The 19,548-nt window shown below is 39.3% G+C and overlaps 1 protein-coding gene across 3 annotated transcripts in view; it reads right to left on the bottom strand.

The window, feature by feature from the left end:
• Positions 1-19,548, bottom strand: part of ST6GALNAC3 (ST6 N-acetylgalactosaminide alpha-2,6-sialyltransferase 3) — a 214,210-nt gene that overhangs the window by 107,939 nt on the left and 86,723 nt on the right. For 2 of the 3 annotated variants that reach the window (XM_027683154.1, XM_027683156.1), the window contains exon 2: positions 8,079-8,273. In XM_027683154.1, coding sequence (XP_027538955.1) covers positions 8,079-8,273 — 195 coding nt within the window. Of the gene's footprint in view, positions 1-8,078; positions 8,274-10,000; positions 10,012-19,548 lie in introns of those variants that run through there. The other variant, XM_027683157.1, reaches the window with a different exon arrangement.

The following is a 19,548-nucleotide window of genomic DNA, read 5'->3' as shown; positions in this document are numbered from 1 at the left end:
TGGAGAGAGGGAAAAATAAAGACGGAAGAAAGAAATATTGCAAGTAACACAAAACTTCATTTTTCTCCCTCCCACCCCTACCCAGACTGAATTGGTTTTCATTTTAGGGTGCAGCCCCATGGACACAATTTACCATGAACTTTTTGGTGGCAATATGATTTACTGGTTTAGAGGTAATTCAAAAGCAATTTCTGATGAGTAGACAAAATTTACAGCTACACCCACAGAAAACGTAGCTCCTTGTAACAGATACTGTAAATGTACAAAGTAGAGCTCTAAAATGCACACTGACAGCACAGTAATGCCAGTAAGGGGCATGAGATTTTTTATATGACAGTCATACAGGCCCTCTTACAGAGCAAAAAACACATATTTGGTAGTATGGACTAATGTAGTCAGTCAGACAAGAGAGACTACCCTGAGAAAAGCAATTATTGCTGGTACAATCTGCATCTGCTCTGAGAGGGTCTCTAAGCTCATTTCTCTGTGCAGCACTTACACCAGTCCACCTGTTCCAGCCCAGTCTGAGAGCAAATAGCACAGATTAACAGCTCAAATACGCATTTAAGGTTCACATTTTAATCTACCAAAGACCCTAAGAGAAAAGGCTCACGTGGTAGAAACTTTCCCCCCACTTGGAGAACAATAAAAAAGACAAAACCGTGCACTCAACCCACAGAGCCTCGCAGCAGAACCCGGAGCTGCCAAACGCAGGCTATGACAGATGGCCACGGGAGCAAACTTGGAAAGCAGAGGCTTTCAAGGAAGATGGTTGTGGCTTTGAAGCTAACTAGTAATTGGCATGACTGTCAGTGTGAGGAGTCTGTCCCTCGAGCGAGTTCCAGCTCTGTGTTTACATGTGCACCCACGCGCGTCCGTGCGACTGCGCGTGTGTGGCTGGAGCGCTGCTTCCCTGCAGGGAGTTATTAATAGCCTTGGGTCAGCTCAGCTCTGTACATCTCTGCCAGAACAGCTCTGCTGGGCAAGAGCTCAAAGAGCTGAACCCGCTGATTGCCACAGCCAGCAGAAAGGCCTTGCACAGAAACAATTATAGGAGCAAAATTCCATTTTCACCGGCTCTTTTTACTCTGCGGTGCATTTTACAGACCAGTGCAAAGTGTACCTTAGCTGCCATCACCACATCCAAAATTAGCAACATCTTGCTGCAAAGGATACCTTGAATCTCTGTCAGAAAAGGACTCCAGGTATAAGCTCAGGAGGGTGTCACTGGGCTTCTTTTGATGAAGGTATCTTAATTTTTAAACAGCAACAGTGGGAAGAAATGTAAATGAGAGGGCACTGGTCTGCCAGTGGAGGAACTGGAACACCAAGAAAACATCTTGCCTGCCACTAATACAAATCAGCCCATCCTTCATTTGGCAACTACTATTGACTAAAGCTGAAATCATGTCATGGTAACACAATTCTCACTCTCATCTGCTCGTTACAAGAGCAAGCCCATCTTTTCTATCTTCCTCAGTGGATTGGTATCACTCAAATGCCATTGCACCACACCTCTGTTCTTTTCTTTACCAGTCCAAAGAATACTCCATTCACTTTTTCTGGTCCACCTTTAACTAAAACAAAATTTTACTGATAGAAGTTTGTCTATCAAGCTAGCTAACTGCAACACTCAGCTTTTTCTCTGTTTTCCAGGTGGTCTCCAGTCAATTTTACAGGTGGTGTGTCTCTCATTTCCATTCTCACATGGAAAACACAACAAGCACCTTCTCATAGGGAGGCTAACACCAGCTGATGCAAACCTGCCTTTCAGTAGCAATAAAAAAATCCTCAAGAAGGTGGGAGAAATCTCTGCAAATTACCTATAACCAAGGTGGATGGCAAATCTTTGATACCATTGCACCTTTTGCAATATATAAGCTCCATTCAGCAGATCAATCCAGCCCATGACTGCATCATAGACATTTATTTCTACCAACACAGATTCTTTAGGGATTGAGTTTTGATGGCACAGCTCACTGGCTGATAGTAATCTCTGCTCAAGTTCCTTTTTTTTTTTTTTTTTTTAAAGGCAGAGCTGCCACACAGGCAGCTCTGCTTGACTCATCACATTGAGGCTCTGTGTGGAGCAGATTTAATTCCTTTGTATAGAATACTCGATATATTTATCCTGGCACTTGACTTTTTCCTCATGAGATACCAGCAGAGTCAGGGTAGCTTTAAAAACCTAAGCTAATTCCATATATACAGAGGGAAAATGGCTGAGCTGGCAGGATTTACTCCACTGAGGACACACATCATCTGTGCTGCCTTCCCTCCTGTAGGTTCATAACAGCTTGAGTGGTTTCAAGTGGACCTTGCAGCTTATTCTAAACATTCTTCCAGGCAAAAAGGGGGCTGGAAAGAGGAGGAGAGCAGTGGGGACTCTGGTGATAATTTGTTTATTGAGATCTATTTCTATAATATAAGATATGCTCCTGGAGTTGTTCATTTGGTGGTTAAAGTCTTTGGCAGGAATTCTTTTTCCAAATGTGTGCCTATGGCTCCCAGAGCCAGGAATGGGAGTTCTGGTACAGTTGGCAAACTCAGAGGGGTGGGGGGACAGGAACCAAAAACCCACCATATGAATGTCTCTCAGAATGTGATTGTCATTTAAAATGTTACATAACCAATCCCTCTGCAATACCTACAAGGAGAGTTGCTCCTGAAAATTTAAAAAGCGGAAGCAGAAAAATATCCAGAAGAATATATGGCATGTTTAGTTGTCCTTTCATTATTATTACTGTTATTACATGATTTCTAAGGCTGAAATGATGTAACTGTGCAACTGATATAAAACTGTGTCTCAGGAGAGATATAAATGATAAATCACTATGACACAAATGACCTTTTCTTAACAAAATATCCTATGAATTCTTAAGCTGTAACAACGAATAGGATCCCAAAGGAAAAGACAGGATAGAAGTCATCCACGTGTCAGAAATTAAATACTAAAGCAACTTTCTGTCACAGTGAGTTCATGTAGCTTTTTAGCCTCTCTAGGACCCAGTTTTTCCCAACAAGAGTATGAAAGCAGCACCTCTGGAGTCAGCTGAACACACAGTGCAAGTTCAGATCCTGGTGCCTTCTGTTCTGACACGAAGCCCGGAGCTATTCTCCAAGTTTTTCCTCACAGTAAGTGTTGTTCTAATCCATTACTAACAGAGGCAAAAACCTAAACCTTCCCAGGATAATTGTAGCTTTACATATTTTTAGTATTTCACATAAAAATTTCAGTCTTTTCTGAAATTTTTTTACTTCCCATATCTGGAAAGAAACTAATATTAAAACATTCAGCACATTCTTCACTTTCCTTATGCATTGTTTAAGTTAGTTGTTCAAGTTTTGTAAGAGTGTGGTCTCTCATGGTTGATATGGATCCATCCTATGATTACTTCCAACATGTTGACAACTTTGCTTGTGCTATTGTTGAAATGGTATCTGCCTCATCTTACAGTCAGAGAGCACATCACATTTCTGCATGTTTGTTAGTTTTCCTCTAAACTTCAAGTGCTGTCATTTTTAAATGCATTTTATTCTGATGGAAAAAAAATAATAAAAAGGACTGCACAAATATGTATAAGGCCTGCAGCCTTCTCCTATTTGTATTCATATCTGGGATGTTTCATTTGTGGAAACCTCCATTCATTTCAGCCAAGTTCCACCACAGAACTTCTGGCAAAAAGGAAGAAAAAGGAACCAGATTTAGGTGGTCCATGCACATATACATGTGGCTGTGTGTGCCACAAGTGGTGAGAAATTATTGCCTGTATACAGGTCTGTTCAGGTTATGGGACAAAATGGTATGTGATCATATGATGCAAATTTATTTCTTCCATATTAATACTGTGTGTTGATGAGTTTTTCAGTTAGGACAGGGTTTTAAAAAATCTGAACTGCTACAATGCATGTTCCTTTTATCTCATGCTCATCACTATACCGTGAGATTCTTCGATGTTCATGACACAAGGGCTCTTTGCTCCCTCAGAATTCATTTCAGATGAAGCCATTAGATCTCACAGCTGCAGTTTAATGTAGGGATTTTAGGTCATCTCAGAACTTACCCTTTTCCAAGAACGGTTTTAATCTTTGTTCAGTACTTGAATATACTTCTTATAATTATGTTTCAAGTGATATTGCAGCTATATTTCAGATTTTACGTATGTAGGAAAATGCTATATTATTTTAATACTGATGGTAGAATAAAAATCTATTCAATATTCACCTTTCAGGAAGCACAATCAAATATCCAAGAACACTATTAGACTTGCCTAGCATAAAGTTTCAAACTGCTAATGGATTTTAAATTGATGTCATAATGCTGCAATTTAAATACATGATGTTCATTAATTTTGCCAGAACTCTTTGTAGAGTAGGAGTGGTATGAAAGAAGGAGAAAGGTTATATTTTCTCTCCCTGCTTCTTTTTATCTCCTTGCCCATTTTTGATATACAAAAAGAATCATTACATCAGCTTGTGGTGTGGGATGAATTTTACTCAAATGGCAATAGGTTTCAATTAGGTAACCACTGTGGAGTTGTATCAAATTAATATTTTCTACGGAAAAAAAATACCAGGAATAGGATAAAAGTAACTAACACATGATGGGCATGATGTTTCCTAAATGTGCATTTCATGGGACCTATCACCAAAAATCCATGGGCACAAAGTGGAGGAAACAAGGGACAGAAAGGTCATCTTGCTCATACACCTCCTTTTCACTGAAAGGTCAAAATTCCTGTACTGAGCAAGAGAGCAATATTGCAAAACAGGCAGTCATAGTCTCCCACAAATCTCAAGGAAAAGAGGTCTACTGTGGGATCCTCCTCAGCTGAGGGGAGTGAGGGCAGGTGCTGGATGCGAATTTTCTAGGTGAAATATTTCAGAAATATCTCAAAAGTGAAACTAAGATTTGTCTAGACACAATGGCCCAGTATAGTACAACACTTCACATCTATTTATATTTCAAATATAGTATGTTTACTGTACATAAAGTCAGTTTTTCCAAAGCTGTTGCTATAGTTACAAATCAAGGAAACCATGGCAACAGCCCTGTATTATGTACAGCCTTAATTATGTCTCTCTTTGCATTTTATATTAAATACTCCCATATAATCTAGTTATAAGAACCTTGGATTTTTTTCAGACGTTTTAATAGTAAAAATTCCCCAATATTATACTGTCAAATCAAGCACACAACACCCTTGAAATATGTCTTTACAGCATTCTTCTGATCATATCTAATAACAGCCACATCACTATTTTTTACTTGAGATAAACACTAATGTTCATATCACCATTTACAAATGACTGATCACTTTAGCTTTAACCACCAATTAACTGATTTTCCATCATTTCATAAGGTTTTCCAAGTCTCACCCCATTCAGCCTTACCCCAAAAGAAACCAACTTTTTTCCTATGGAATAAACTTTTGGGGTTTTTTCCTTTCCTTTGGTTTGGTTTTCCTTTTTCTTCAGAAAGTAAGTAGGCAATAGAGGGACAGGAAAGGCAGAGTAGTAGAGTTCATCTAGATTTTCTAACTTCCCTGTCATGTTGGATGACTGACTGGGTTGGTGGTACATTACCCTGTTTACTCTGGTTGTTGAACTTGCACATGTAATATTTAAGTACAATCACAAATTGGGATTACAGAGCCCTGGCATGCTGCTTCCAGCCAGACCTCAGAGTGCAGCCTGAGAGGAACAGGCAAAGGAGAACAGAGAACAAACATGAAGAAAAGAAGAAGGCTGTTGGAAGTGGCTGAGGAACGGGAGGAGGTGCTATCACACAGCAGAAAACACACAGGACCCAGAGGGGTGACAGGATTCAAAGGACACTCCAGGAGAATATGAACACATTCAACAGGTGTGGAAGGATTTTGCCATTAAAAGAGAAAAGCAAATGCCAAAATTCATGTCTTTAAAAGCCTTCTCTCCTTATCTTCCCTTCCATCACTTTATTTTCTGATCATTCATTACGGTATCATTTTTTCACCATTTGGTCCTTGCCCACTGATGGGATGGCATTTATCCCATTTTGCAAAAAACTTGGCCACATTTGTTTGGGGCATTAGCTGCACTCATGGAGTGGACCTTCTGTTATCTTACATACCACAGAAGCACAAAACCCCTAAAAAATATCATCTTAATTCTATGAAATGAGCAGACATTCAATGCGTTTGACACAATAAAGAAATGAGAAACCTGTGTTTTTAATCTCTATGAACAATTGATACTTGCTGGCCATTTTAATACAATTAATGCACAAATGCTTATTTTACAAAGCAATCTGTGTTTCAAAAATCATAGTCTGAGTGTGTGTTAGGAACATGAGCTCTCTACAGGGGCAGCAAAACAAAACTTCCCTCACACGGGGAATAATTAAGTCAGAAGTCAGTGCATTCACAATAAGCAAGCCATGTTCAGTTTCTTCATTATCATTTTAATTAGCAAATATTAATGTAATCTGCAAACACAAGAGGGAAAACAATTAAAATTACCAAGTTTAAGGAGTCCTTCATGACCTAAGCTAAATTGAGACAAATGTCTTACTAATCGATACCGGTCACCAACTTTCAGGACATTCATTTCCATTTACTGTTAGAACTTCCAAGCGTGTTATCAAATTTAAGAATGAATTAAGGCTCTCACAAGCTACTTCTAACCTCTGATGAAGGCAATGGTGGATAAAAAAGGATTAGCATGCTCCTCTCCTCTCCAGTTATCAGTTCAGACTGATAGGGATCAAGTGACCGTGGCAGCTCTGCCTCATTCAGATTCCATGTGTGCACTGTGAGAATACCCCAGGGACATGCAGAACACACTGCCCTCTCATTTCTAGAGGGATGAAGATGCTGGATGAAGCCTTAGCCCTTCTGAACTCAACAGCACCTCCCATTCCTTTCACTGGGACTACAGTTCACACCCAGACAGTTTTCCTTTCAGGTGCTTGTCCTTCTTCTTTGTAGATAATGTACTTTGGCCTCCAAAATACTCAGTGCTGCATCTCACATGGACAACAATTAAAAGCTTCAGAAGTTTAAAAGAAACTGCCTCCTAAAAACTATACCTCCCTCTCGTTCTGATTTTTATATTTAACCCACTAAAGGTAGAATAATGACTAATTTGCCCAATACACCTTCAGGACTACATATCATGAAGTGGTAAAGTATTTTCATTCTCTATAAAAGGTGTTGTGTGAATGAATTTCATTCATTAATAACTGCAATTTTATAAAGAAAAATAAATAGCAGTAAGTAGAAGTCTGACAGTATTTCTCATGACTGATCAGAAATAACTTCTAGAAAGAGGTCACTCTTTCATTTTACCTTATTTTGCAAGTTTCCACCTGTTATAAATATTAAACAGAGAGAGGAAGAGTCTGAGCAAAATGCACTACCATCACCAAAACCCAACAATGGCATTAGATATTTTGACAACTAAGACAGTTTAAAGCAGGAGTCCCTATAAAACCTAATTTCATCACACGAGTATTTTTAACACAGAGCAAGTATTTTGCAAAGCAGATCCAGGTCAATGCATTTTGAAGTACAGAATGGAAATAGATACCTGGCTTTGAAATAGCTACCATGTGTTAGTGCAACAGTTTCAGAAAAATCCAGTAAACATCTAGCTTTATACATTTTCTACACTCACATATGTTCATTTCACAAATCCCTCCCTTTTCCTCTTCCATGCCCATACAAACACAAATAAACTACTTCTTCCTTGGGAATCCCAGGCAACATTACAACAAACACAAGAAAAGCTCCTTTTGAGTTTTATGGATTGAAATTGAAATTAATCTGAAAAATGTTTTTGCTTGTTTAAATATCAGTTTTTGCTGCAACCAAGTGTGACTTCGAGACCAGCTCACTGCTCTCTCCACTGCAGACATGACAGAAATTTTAAAAAATTTCATTTAAGTGGTAGCACACTTCTCAAATAACCACTCTGCTCAGAAACACTGCTGGCTTCAGTTTTCACACTGGGCAGGTTGGTAGAAAAGCATTATATGGGATCAGAGAAAAAAAAAGTCTACTGGTCCATTTTGCTGTTCTCTTGATACCAGATCTTACCTCTTGCGTTTTTACGTTTATATATCCATAGTGAGTTCTCAGAGGATGCCTTTGGCCATTAGAAAATGGGATCCACTTGACACTGGTTTGTCCAAAGCAGTTTAGGATCAAAGGGAAAGTTACTTCATTTGTGAGACGGACTATGATTAGGCAGAGGAAAGCTGCAATGAAACTCACAGCAACAATGGACTTTCTCTGCAATGAAAAGAAGAAAGGAAATAAATTATTAAAATTAAGAGTCAGTTTTAATAAAAAAATACATCTCTTCTATTGTAGGATGAAGGAAAAACACTTGAGAAAGCTTTATGTGAAATTATTCCTCTGGTAGTCACCTTGCTGCAGGAGCACAAGGAGACAGGTGACTGGACCGTTTTATTTCAATAAATTTGCATTTCAGAGGTTTTGAGAGTTTATTTTAGAACTGGTTGGAAATGAGTCTGTTTTGCTCACCAAAAAAAAAGGGGTTTTTTTAAGTTTCAAAAAACATCTATCAACTTTAAATTTTATTTGCATTTGGAATGAAGATTTTATGTAAACATCCCCACCGAAGTCCCCATTCCAAATCATCAGTGCTCTAAGACATGACAAATACACAAAGGGAAAATGCTACTACACCACCACAAAGTTTATTGGGAAGACTATGATCACTGATTGTACTTATTGTGCATTAATTTTAAACCATTCCATGCAACAGAACTCATAGTCTAACTTTAAATATTTTAGAATAAATGGTTGGCAAAGTCAGTACCACATTCTGCCTCATTCCAGGTTCATGAATTTACAAAGTGAGGCGTTATTATCTCGGATGAGTTCCATTGTTAATAATGTAACAGACCCAAAGCCTGTATCTATTTAGCCTTTGCCTTCTACCTCTAACCTATGTACTTGGTTGGACTGGTGAATGTAACAACAGAAAGATCACAACTTCTTCTTTGGGTAACTGCCCAGTCTGTAGGAAAAGAACTCGTAAGAAATAGGATGTTCTCCTAATTTTTAGTTATTTTTTTAAAAATACTGCGGTCAATTACTTCTAGACAAATTACTTAAGGACAAAACATGTTAGTTGGCCTGTGTAAAGATTCTAGATACGACACTCCATGAAAAAGATTATTTTTACATTTTCCCTGAGGGAATGAAACAATTTTCATTTACAGGTGTTTTTGCTGTACTTTAATTACATTCCAGGTTTACCTAATTTGCCACAGTTTAATCACCCTACTGAATGTAATTCTATCCCTGCATACAGTAAAATATACAGAAAATAGAGGGGGAAATAATTATTTGCCTAAGGGCCTACATAAGCGTATAATAACACTCAATGCTGGATGACAGAATCTGATCACCCCAATGCCCACCTACAAATATCAGACTAAGCAGCACAGTGCACATTTAAGACCACTTTTTTACATGACAGCAGTAAGAACACACGTTCTGGAATGGTGATGGAGGGGTGAAAGATGAACTGTGACTGCAACCATGTAAGATGAATGTGTTCTTTGCCTGGAGGTTCATTTGACAGTCTGCAGACACTAAAATTCAAAATGCTGTGCAGAAGAAATGATGATATTTACACAGAGGTCATATTGGGAAAGACAGAGACAAAGTTTTACTGAACATGAGCACACAAGACCTGTGCCCGCACACAAGGCCTGTAGGCGCTGCTGCCATGCTTTGGTTCTGTTTCTGGACACAGACAACAGTGAGAATCACAGAATCATGGAATCAACCAGGTTGGAAAAGCCCTCTGAGATCATCAAGTCCAACCCTTGCTCCAACCCCGCTGTGGTTCCCAGCCCATGGCACTGATGCCACATCCAGTCTCATCTTAAAAACCTCCAGGGACAAAGAATCCACCCCCTCTCTGGGCAGCCCATTCCAATGTTTGATCACTCTCTGTAAAAAATTTCTTCCTGATATCCAACCTAAACCTCCCCTGGCACAGCTTTAGACCCAGCCCCTCTTGTCCTACTGCTGATTCCTGGGAGCAGAGCCCGACCCCCACCTGGCTCCCCCCTCCTGTCAGGGAGTTGCAGAGAGTGATGAGGTCTCCTCTGAGCCTCCTCTCCAGGCTAAACAGCCCCAGCTCCCTCAGCCTCTCCTCACAGCACTTGTGCTCCAGTCCCTTCCCCAGCCTCGTTGCTCTTCTCTGGACCTGCTCCAGCTCCTCAATGTCCTTCCTGAGCTGAGGGCCCAGAACTGGACACAGCACTCCAGGGGTGGCCTCACCAGCGCTGAGTCCAGGGGAAGAATCCCTTCCCTGCTCCTGCTGCCACACTGTTCCTGAGCCAGGCCAGGATGTCATTGGCCTTCTTGGCCACCTGGGCACACTCTGGCTCATGTTCAGAATGACAAAGAACACACAGTGAATTTGAAGGGATGTTACTGTATTTCCCCCTACAAGAGTTAACAAAATAGTCCATTACAGGGGTCAACTGCACAGCTCTATGTTTCGATGTACTGGGAGGCTACAATTTATGAGATAAAAGCAATGAGAGACTGGGATGAAAAACTTGGGTGAACGAGGTCACTGTGAGGAGAAAAGGAAGAGGAGAATGAAGAAGTATTGTGGCAACGTGATTCAGTGAGGAACCTCAGCCAGCTAATGGCTGTGCAATGTAAAATTAAACCCAGCAAATCTTCAGAGGGCAGCGCAGCAGCCACAGCCCAATCGCAGCGTCCAGAATTCATGGAAGCCACTGCACTTTTCATCATCTGCATTATAACAGATTTACATTAAATTGCAATAAACTGGCTGGGGAGCACTTCTGTGTCACTTCTCTTTGTACCAGATGGAGTCAGAAACATTTAGCTATATATCAGAGCTAAGAGCAGCCAAGATGTGCAGCGCAAGTGATAATCATAAAGCAATGAGAAGAAGCACAGATTAGTCATATTATTTATTGCAAATCAGAATGAAAATATTGCAAATATTTAAAGGGGGATCTAGAGTCTCATTCCACTACATGAGCATGTTTCAATCAAAACATCCACAGCAGGAAGCAGGATTACTGCCCTGCATGATGCTACTACCTCATTTCCACATATCCCATCTTCCTGGTTTATTGAATGCCACCTTTTACTTCCTTTATTTTGTGCAAATCTGTTCTGAACTTGAAAACACTGCAATCATCTTTATGTGCTTCTCAGAGGGAGCTGTTCTAAATAGCCTTTGCCCTGAGAAGAATTCAGATTGTGTAGCTATATTTCCTGGCCTTCATTAGGATGCCACTTGATTTTTATATTTCCTCTCTTTAAATACACTGCACTACCAGATGAAAGAACAAAGTGTGGCCTTCTTTTGTTTTTTTTTTTTTATGTAAGAAAATATTGTTTGAAAAGGAAAACAGCAAAGATTTTTCTTTGTGTGTTGCTCAGCCAGAAAGAATCTGCACTAACAAGAACATTCCAATGAGAGAAACGAATTTTTACAACAGAAAGGAATTTCAGCATCTGTTAAAATTGTTTTGGAAAAAAAAAATCTTGCCATATGCAAACACAATGATTACTTATCAACTTGTAAAAAGGAAGTTTGTGTTAAGTATCGAGTTCCCCTATAATTTTTGTTGAAGGCATGAGATCCAACAATATGCATTTTAAGTAGGAAAGATTACTGCAAATTGGCATTTCAGTGTATATAAATTTCACTGTAAAAATATTGAAAAACACCAAAACACACACTTTTCATAATTTTAGCCTTCCTAAGCATTAAGTAGGGCAGTCTGCTCAGTGGCCAAGAGGCACTTCTAAAAGTAATCTGTTTCCCTTAAGTTCTTCTCTCCTTTACCTGCTCATTATTAAAAAAATAGAAACACTACAAAACAAACAAACCAAAAAACAACACACAAAACCAAAACCAGATGCTATTTGCCTTGAAGTGCTTCTTTTAAAATTTTCTTTTCTGCAGATAAATGGATTTTGTTATCAGTCCTCTGATAAAACTTAAAATTTAGCATTTGAGACTCCAGGAGTTCTACATGACATTAGGAGATGACACAGAAGTATGAAGCTGTATACAGCGATGAATAACAAACTGTAATTTGTCTCAAAAATTGTCTGCATCAACATTTTAAATACTTACACATTGTACCATTTGGGAGAGCTAAACCAACACTCATTAGCAAATCTGCACAGAAACAAGTCTTATTCCTTCTTAATTTTCAGTTCTCATGAATGCAAACAGTCTCTTAACAAAAGAACTGTTTCTCTAACATGGAAATATATAAAGCTCAATCAATCTTTATATTTTTCCGGCTAATTTAATGTAGATATTTTGATATTGACAACATTTACATAAAAAATACATATTCAGTTATAAACATCTTCTAAACATATTCAGTGAGGAGTACACAATAAGACATATGTTAAAGAGTTTCTTAGCTGGATGACTTGCATGGTATATTAGCTTTTGTAACATTTTATTTCACTCGCTATAGCACATGACAAGCCTAGATGACAGTAGCAAGAAAAAAATTACCAATCTTATGGATACAGGATCCTACAGCAGAAGAGTGAAGGAGTTGTGTTAATTAGACTAAGTACTAGCTCATTCATGGTTTAAAAAAAAAGAAAAAAGGTGGTAGAAGTGGACACACAAGATCAGAGTACATGTACTGCAATACCAGGGACCTCGCTGGGCCAAAGGCACACACTGGAACTAAACAATTTCTTTTAACTCTTTTTACTCAGTCCTCACAATAACATCATCTCAGTTTTGGTTTCAGTTATTTCTCAGACACCAAGCTCATTCTGTCTAGTATGTATATCAAAATCAATAAGCAGGAGGAATGATTCACACTTCTCAGGCTTCAATTTATATCTATGTTGTTAAAATAAGAACTGAAAAATAAAACCAGGAAGTTTCATATTACTAGGCTGGTTAGGATTTAATTAAAAACTTCATGGAAATAAAACAATAACAGTACTTTTATGGGTATAAATATATATATTTGGCAACATGGTCCCTAATAGTATTTATAACCTTCATATCATCTAGTTTTGGCTATTTACCAATGCCAGGGTGATTCATTAGCTTCAGTTTGGCAGGAACTTGACAGTCTGAACAAGTTTTAGCCATTTTTCTTTCATAATCTGTTAAGAAGTGTGAGATGACAAGATCAATTTTTTTTATAGTTCAATAATGCCTGATGGAATAATACGATACAAACACTTTTTTGGTGTTGTATACAGATGTCTAGGAGGGAGGGAGGAAGGAAATTTTTTCAGCATAAGATAATTTCTTAAGTTGTAAATTTTACTCAGATCTGTACTAAGCATCTTTATTCTACTTTCTAGCCCAACACCACACCCTGCCACTTGGAATGTATTATGTGGCAGAGACTGTCAAATCACTCTACAAGCAGGAACAAATCCCCACCCTAGTGAGTTTAACAGTAAAAACCCATTTCACAGATGCATAAACTGAGGCTGAAAGCAACTTCCCCAAGATCACAAAGAACTCAACAGAAGCTACTCCTAACCTTTTATTCTAGAACTATGGTTTTTTCACAGGTTTATTGTTTCTATTACCGCTGCCTGAATTTGTTAAATGACAAAGCTGAATACGATATTATGGAAGATTCCAGTAAAGAACCCTTGGAGCCAGGGAAGTTCCATGCCTCAAACAGTAATTGCAAATGAACCTTTTTTTCAGAAATTGATTTTTTTACAGTATTCATTCCTTCTGTTATTTTTATAGACACGTGGCAGCACCGCGCTTGGAAGGACAAATCAAAGGTAAAGACTTACATGAGGGCTCTGCGTCTCTTAGATGACACAATATGCAGTAATATTGTATTATTTTCACAATACCTACCTTTACGAGCACACTGAATAACTCAATCACTCTTTTAATATCTCAGCACATTATACTACTTTTATTACAGGGCTGATGCAGGGTTTTGGGTTTTTACTCAATATAATACCAATTGGAAACAGTGATGGCTACACTTACTGAATTTGTTTCATTTTGTAGACCCCTATATGTAAAAAATAGTTTTATTTAATTTTCTCTTTTATAGTCTTGAGCATCCCCTTCAAATGCTGCTTTCTATTACAACAGAGCATAAAATGAAATTCTTTCAGCACTCCAGTTCAGCGTACCTTACTGATTTCACTGGTATTGGAAATAAATACGTCTTCCAGCTATTTCTTTTGTCCTAAAACTCCCTTTAACAGGGCTCCTGGAGGGATACCGAGGCAGGGGTCCTAGAAGTTTTCAAAGAGGGAGTAGGACTTTATAGCAAAGATCCTTCTAGAAACAGCCACGTGTCAAACATCATTTGCATAAAACCAGTAGCTGAAGATTTACTCTCTCCTCCTCCAGAAGTGAAAGTTAACCCAAGTATGTTCAAAGGCTCCAGAGGAGATGGCTGTCAGTGTTTCTATCTCAGGGGAAGAGAACAAAGCAGGTAGGGGTGATATCAGAAGATCTGGTTTGGGTTCAAAACCCAGTAAAGTTAAGACTGAAGCAAAATTCTTTTTTTTTTTTCTAGAGAAGGACATCTTTGCTAAACTGGAATATAAGCAGCCAGGAAGCTGAGCAGTAAGAGCAAAAATAAAGTTCAGTGAGGAAGAAGGCAAGTAATGCAGCATACCTAAAAATAGATAGATGGGATACAATGAAAGAAACATAAGTTTTATCCTGAAAAGTGTTTCTTCTAAGAACGTACCCTGAATGAGGACTGTGTTTGAGGACTACGATGTTTGAGCAGGCATGAATAGAAGACACATTACTTGCATGCCTTCTCTGCAGGGTCTCTGGCCTTTTTTATAGCTAAGGTAGCTGAAGGGCTCTCAAGAACACAGCTCGTTGTAAATTGCTGTCATTTGTTGAAAACTTATGACATAACTCAGTTTTCACCACGATTCACAAGGCAGGGGTGGTGGGTCTACGTTCACAGCAGCTCAACGTAGCGTTTTGCACAGCAAAAGAAAACTTATTCAAACATGTCTTTCATTAAAGCCAAAAATCTGCAGAGTGTGCTCGGGCTTACTGGGGTAAGAGCTGAGCAATGAACAAAAACAGGAATCAGCACAGTAGTGTCCCAATAATTGCTGTAGCAGCAGCAGTCTATATTTAAAGCCTTATACAGGAGTTAATCCTCCTATATGTAAACTATTACTAGTCTCAGGTAACTACATAACTTTATTACATAGAGCATTCTCATCAGAAATAGCACACATATTTAGGTAATAATACGAAATTATGTAAAATGAAGAACTTCCAAGTTTGAAGGAGTAACTGTTGAAGTATTTTGAAGGCCTCCCATATGCTATTGTGCATAAGAAGTTACTACATTTGAAAAGCCCCAGTGATTCTGAGCCCTTCAAACTGCAAAGCGTTGCCAGATTTCAGGAATTATTCTGCATCACTATTCCCTCTTGCCCTAAACTCGAAGCCTGATAAGAAGGAGCATTTATTTGGCTGGAGATATTCTTATCCCTTCAGGCTTTCCAGCACTTTGAGCTCTCCATATTCTATACAGTGACTGTTTCTGCTATTCATTTCATGCTCACTCAAAGTTGAATTTGTACGTACTTCAGCAGTCTACTTCTGGCCTAGGCTTCCCCATGCAAACAGCCTCTACTCAACAAGGCACAAACACATCATCAGCACAGCTCCAATCTTCACAAACCACGCAGTCACAGTACCACCAAGGCAACCTCAACTTCTGAGCAAGGCATGCCTCTGGTCAGTCTGCTACTTCGTTTTATACTGCAGCTGAAAGCTGCCCAGTAATTTTAAAAGATCCCCATGGCAGAAAGGCACACTTTAAATAAGTATGTTGATTTTCCATTCTGTAAGATCTGTTAAGAATATTTAATCTGAAACTGCAGTTACTGATTCACTGATGTCCTTCACAAATAGGGTGAACTTCATCAGCAGCTGTAGATGCATATTATATAAACACTGCTGTAGTCTCTACATGAAGTAGTATTAAAAAGGAAAAAAAAAAAAGGCTCTGCAGTACAGCTCTCAAATGGTGATTTTTTTTTTTCTGGTGCTGGATTATTGCCCAGCTCTTCTTATCAATACCTTGGCAAGGTTTCAGACACACACACAGCCCGACGTCCGCTTCCCTATAATAGAACTGCTGGTACAAGAATTTGTGATCTTTCAACCTGGCAGTTGGTTGTTACTACTTATTGAAGTAGTACCTGATTGTAGCTATTTTTCACCTGCTGAGAAAAAGTTCAAAGGAAAAAAAACACCCTTATGTGAGTATTAACTCTTATCCTGCCCGGTAGAGCTCACTTAGATGATGTCTCTCTCTCCTCCACAGAAATGGATAAAGATTCATGATTGGCAACATCCTAAGACTGAATCTCTAATTGAGGGGGTTTCACAAGCATTCTGGTAGACACTCTAGAGCTGCCAACATTTTTGTGAAAAATCCCTTTCAAAAAGTTGATTCTTTCAACCAGAAATAGATTTAAAAATGCATAAACCAGTAGAAAAGCAGCAACAAAAGAAGCCCCACAAATGCATCAAGAAAGATTCTTAGAAGACAATAAAAGACCAGCAGACCTCTGGTCTGCAGATCATCATATTTTAAAAAAGATGTAATTATTACAAACCTACTGCATTTCTTTGCTATTTCACATGAAATACCAGAAATACTCAATTTCTTGTTTCTAAAACTCACAGGGAAGAGAATGTGACAGCTTCTAAAGTAAAAGTGAGATAAATTCAATTTCTGCTCATGGCAGTAAAGCCATTAATGTGTTTGGTACACAACAGGAGGAATGGATGTTAACCACATACCTGTATGTTTAGTAAATACTACACTGGGATGTAACCTCTGGAAGTACTAACTTCCAGATAAGAAAGAAAATAATAATCAGACAAATAAAATTAAACACATGACAGCAGCCTAAGGGCAGAAGAAATGAAAGTAAATAAAATGTCACAACAACCCCACATTCTCAGTCTGCACATCTGTGAAGAAAATGCCTTTTGCTGGAAACCTTCACTTGCCTGCAGCTCACTTGTGCCTGCAGGGGAAAGTTTATGCCACAGAGCAAAAACTGCATAACCAGAAATTCGCACAAATGAAGCGTAATTGCCTCCCACCATCTGGACAAACCCAAACTTTCTGCATTGAATTCTCTTCTGTCAAGGTCCCTGACTGCCAGGCTGGACTTGAAGGGAACAAACACTGACACTGTGCCGCAGTTTCCCTCTAAAGGCCATTCGACACTGCAGGACTAAAGAGATCTTGGCCAGTCTGTTATTTGGCAGGAATCTTCTGGCTCTTCTCACCAGGTTCATCCCACACTATTCTTTGGGAGGACTGCACTTTTGGAAAGTTGCTCTGGATGCTCTCTGCCAGTGTGTGCAGCTCACCTGCTGTTTACAAGCACAGAAAGGAAAACAGAAGCAGGTGGTCACTACTGATTTTAGTCTTGTGTTAGGCACCCCCTGACAACCAGTGCACCCTAACACAGTGCAGATCAATGCCTTTTACTCCAGAGGCAGGGATGCAAAACACTGTTTGGGTGTGAGGAGCCTCTTTCAAGGTCTGCCTGAATGGTTGGCTTTGCTCTTAAATATAAAAAGATACAGATCTCCCTCATGGTCACCAGGCAAAGGTCCAAGTTCAGAGGGAGGAAAGACAAGTTTTTACAAACTGGTCTTCCTAAACAAAAAGGAGGGCCACTGTCAATTAGAAAAAAGTTGTTCTGAAGCAGAGATTATGCACTTCAGCCAGGCTGCAGGAGGTCTTTTGTAGTTTCTTTCTTTTCCTTTTTTTTCTTTTACACTTGACCAAGAGACTCTCCAACACAGCTGTAGGAATGTTGTCCTGGGTTGGCAGGAGACAAGAGCAGCCTCCATGGATGGCCTTTTACACAAAGCAAGTAAATCTGGCTCTAAATTGTTTTGGCAATTTGTCTGTTTTCCGTCAGACATGGAAATCTCCTTGTTTACTTTGGATAAACCTGTTCTAGCCTACTTCATCCATACATAGCTGCCACGTACGTCATCAGAAAAGCAAAATGTATTATTCAATGCCTCCAAGCATTGTCTGCTTCTGGCACATTGAGTAACATTTCAATAGGCTTAATCATTTACAGCTGATAAAAAGCAAATTACAGAGAAGTCTAGGCTGAGACCAGCTATTTTGTAACGGGAATTTTAAATTTTCTGCCATATAGCTGGGAGCAGGCTACTTTTAGCGTGGAAAAAAAACACTTTCCCAGCTTAATTCTTGTTTCTTTTTGTACGCTGTTTTCTTTATTGGAAGCTTAGAAGGGGCTTTGGGGAAGGGAAATAAAAAAATAAAAGAGGACACCAGCATGGCAGCGTCACCTCTGAAGAAATCTTCAAAGCCAAGATTCAGATGTAGACTTTAAACTATTCCTGTGGCTTACAACCCTTCAGGGAGGCAAATCTTTGAGCGGATGGAGGCGCGTGAAGGATGTGGGATTTGCTGGGATGGTCGTATCCAGGGTTCTTTCTTCCTAACAAGTCCCACCTTCCAGCCCAAGAGCAACGTGCCATCTGCAGGACACACACTGAACAGGGTGGGGGTTTGGGGTGTGTTTGCATGAAGGCACGCAGGACCCAGCAAGGCACTCTTGTTGTAAACATTCACGGTCACATTATCATCACAGCACTACAGAACAGAGCTGTTCATCCAGGATGCAGATCAACTGTGTTAAGCACTGCATGCTCATAGCAGCACATCCAACCATTTCATGATCCCAATGCAAAACAGAAGGCAGGGCTACATTTTAAATCTTATTCGTAGGAGGGGCTGCACTGAGCAGTGCAATGTCTGCACCAACAGAGAGGGACAAATGGCCTGTTAATTTTTGGCAGAGACTTTTCTTTCAAGTACTGGCATGATCTGACCCTGCTTTACTCACAATCACAGGCAAGTGTTTTGAACCAGCAGGAACTTAAATGAAATTTCTTGCCCGTTCAGTACAACTGTATTGCTTCCACAGGTAGTAGTCTGTTCATTATTCATCCTTGGGTAACATGTGCAAGAGGTTATCAGAAGTTGCCATAAGGGAGACTCTCCAGATAGCAAAGAATATGCAGCATTAGGGTTACAAAACATAATGAGTGCTCACACACCGCTCAAGCAGCTGATGACATATCCCTCAGTTGACTAGGGAGCTCCTTAAATCAGGGCACTGAAACTCAATAAAAGCACTGATCAAGGTAGTGGCCTCAATTTAATTATGAGCTTTATTGATCATGTCTTCTCTTTATAAAAAGAAGAAAAAAAAAAAGAAGTGGGGCAGAGTAGGGGGAGGTATCCACAAAGCACTGAGCTCATGGAAAGGCCTGGTGGGAACCTGCAGAACAGACTCCTTGGCTGTTCTGACAAATCCACAGTGGAAAAACTCTGCCTTTTGTGCTGGCCTCTCTCTTCTAGCAATTAGGAAAATAATTTTCTGTGAACTAATTTTCATCAGAAGGAAACAAAATACCATTTCACCTTTACAACAAAATCCATGA

The sequence above is a fragment of the Neopelma chrysocephalum genome, unplaced genomic scaffold (genome assembly GCF_003984885.1).
Source record: "Neopelma chrysocephalum unplaced genomic scaffold, ASM398488v2 Primary Assembly neopelma1_64, whole genome shotgun sequence".
Lineage (NCBI taxonomy): Eukaryota > Metazoa > Chordata > Aves > Passeriformes > Pipridae > Neopelma > Neopelma chrysocephalum.
This window is presented reverse-complemented; position numbering and strand designations above follow the sequence as displayed.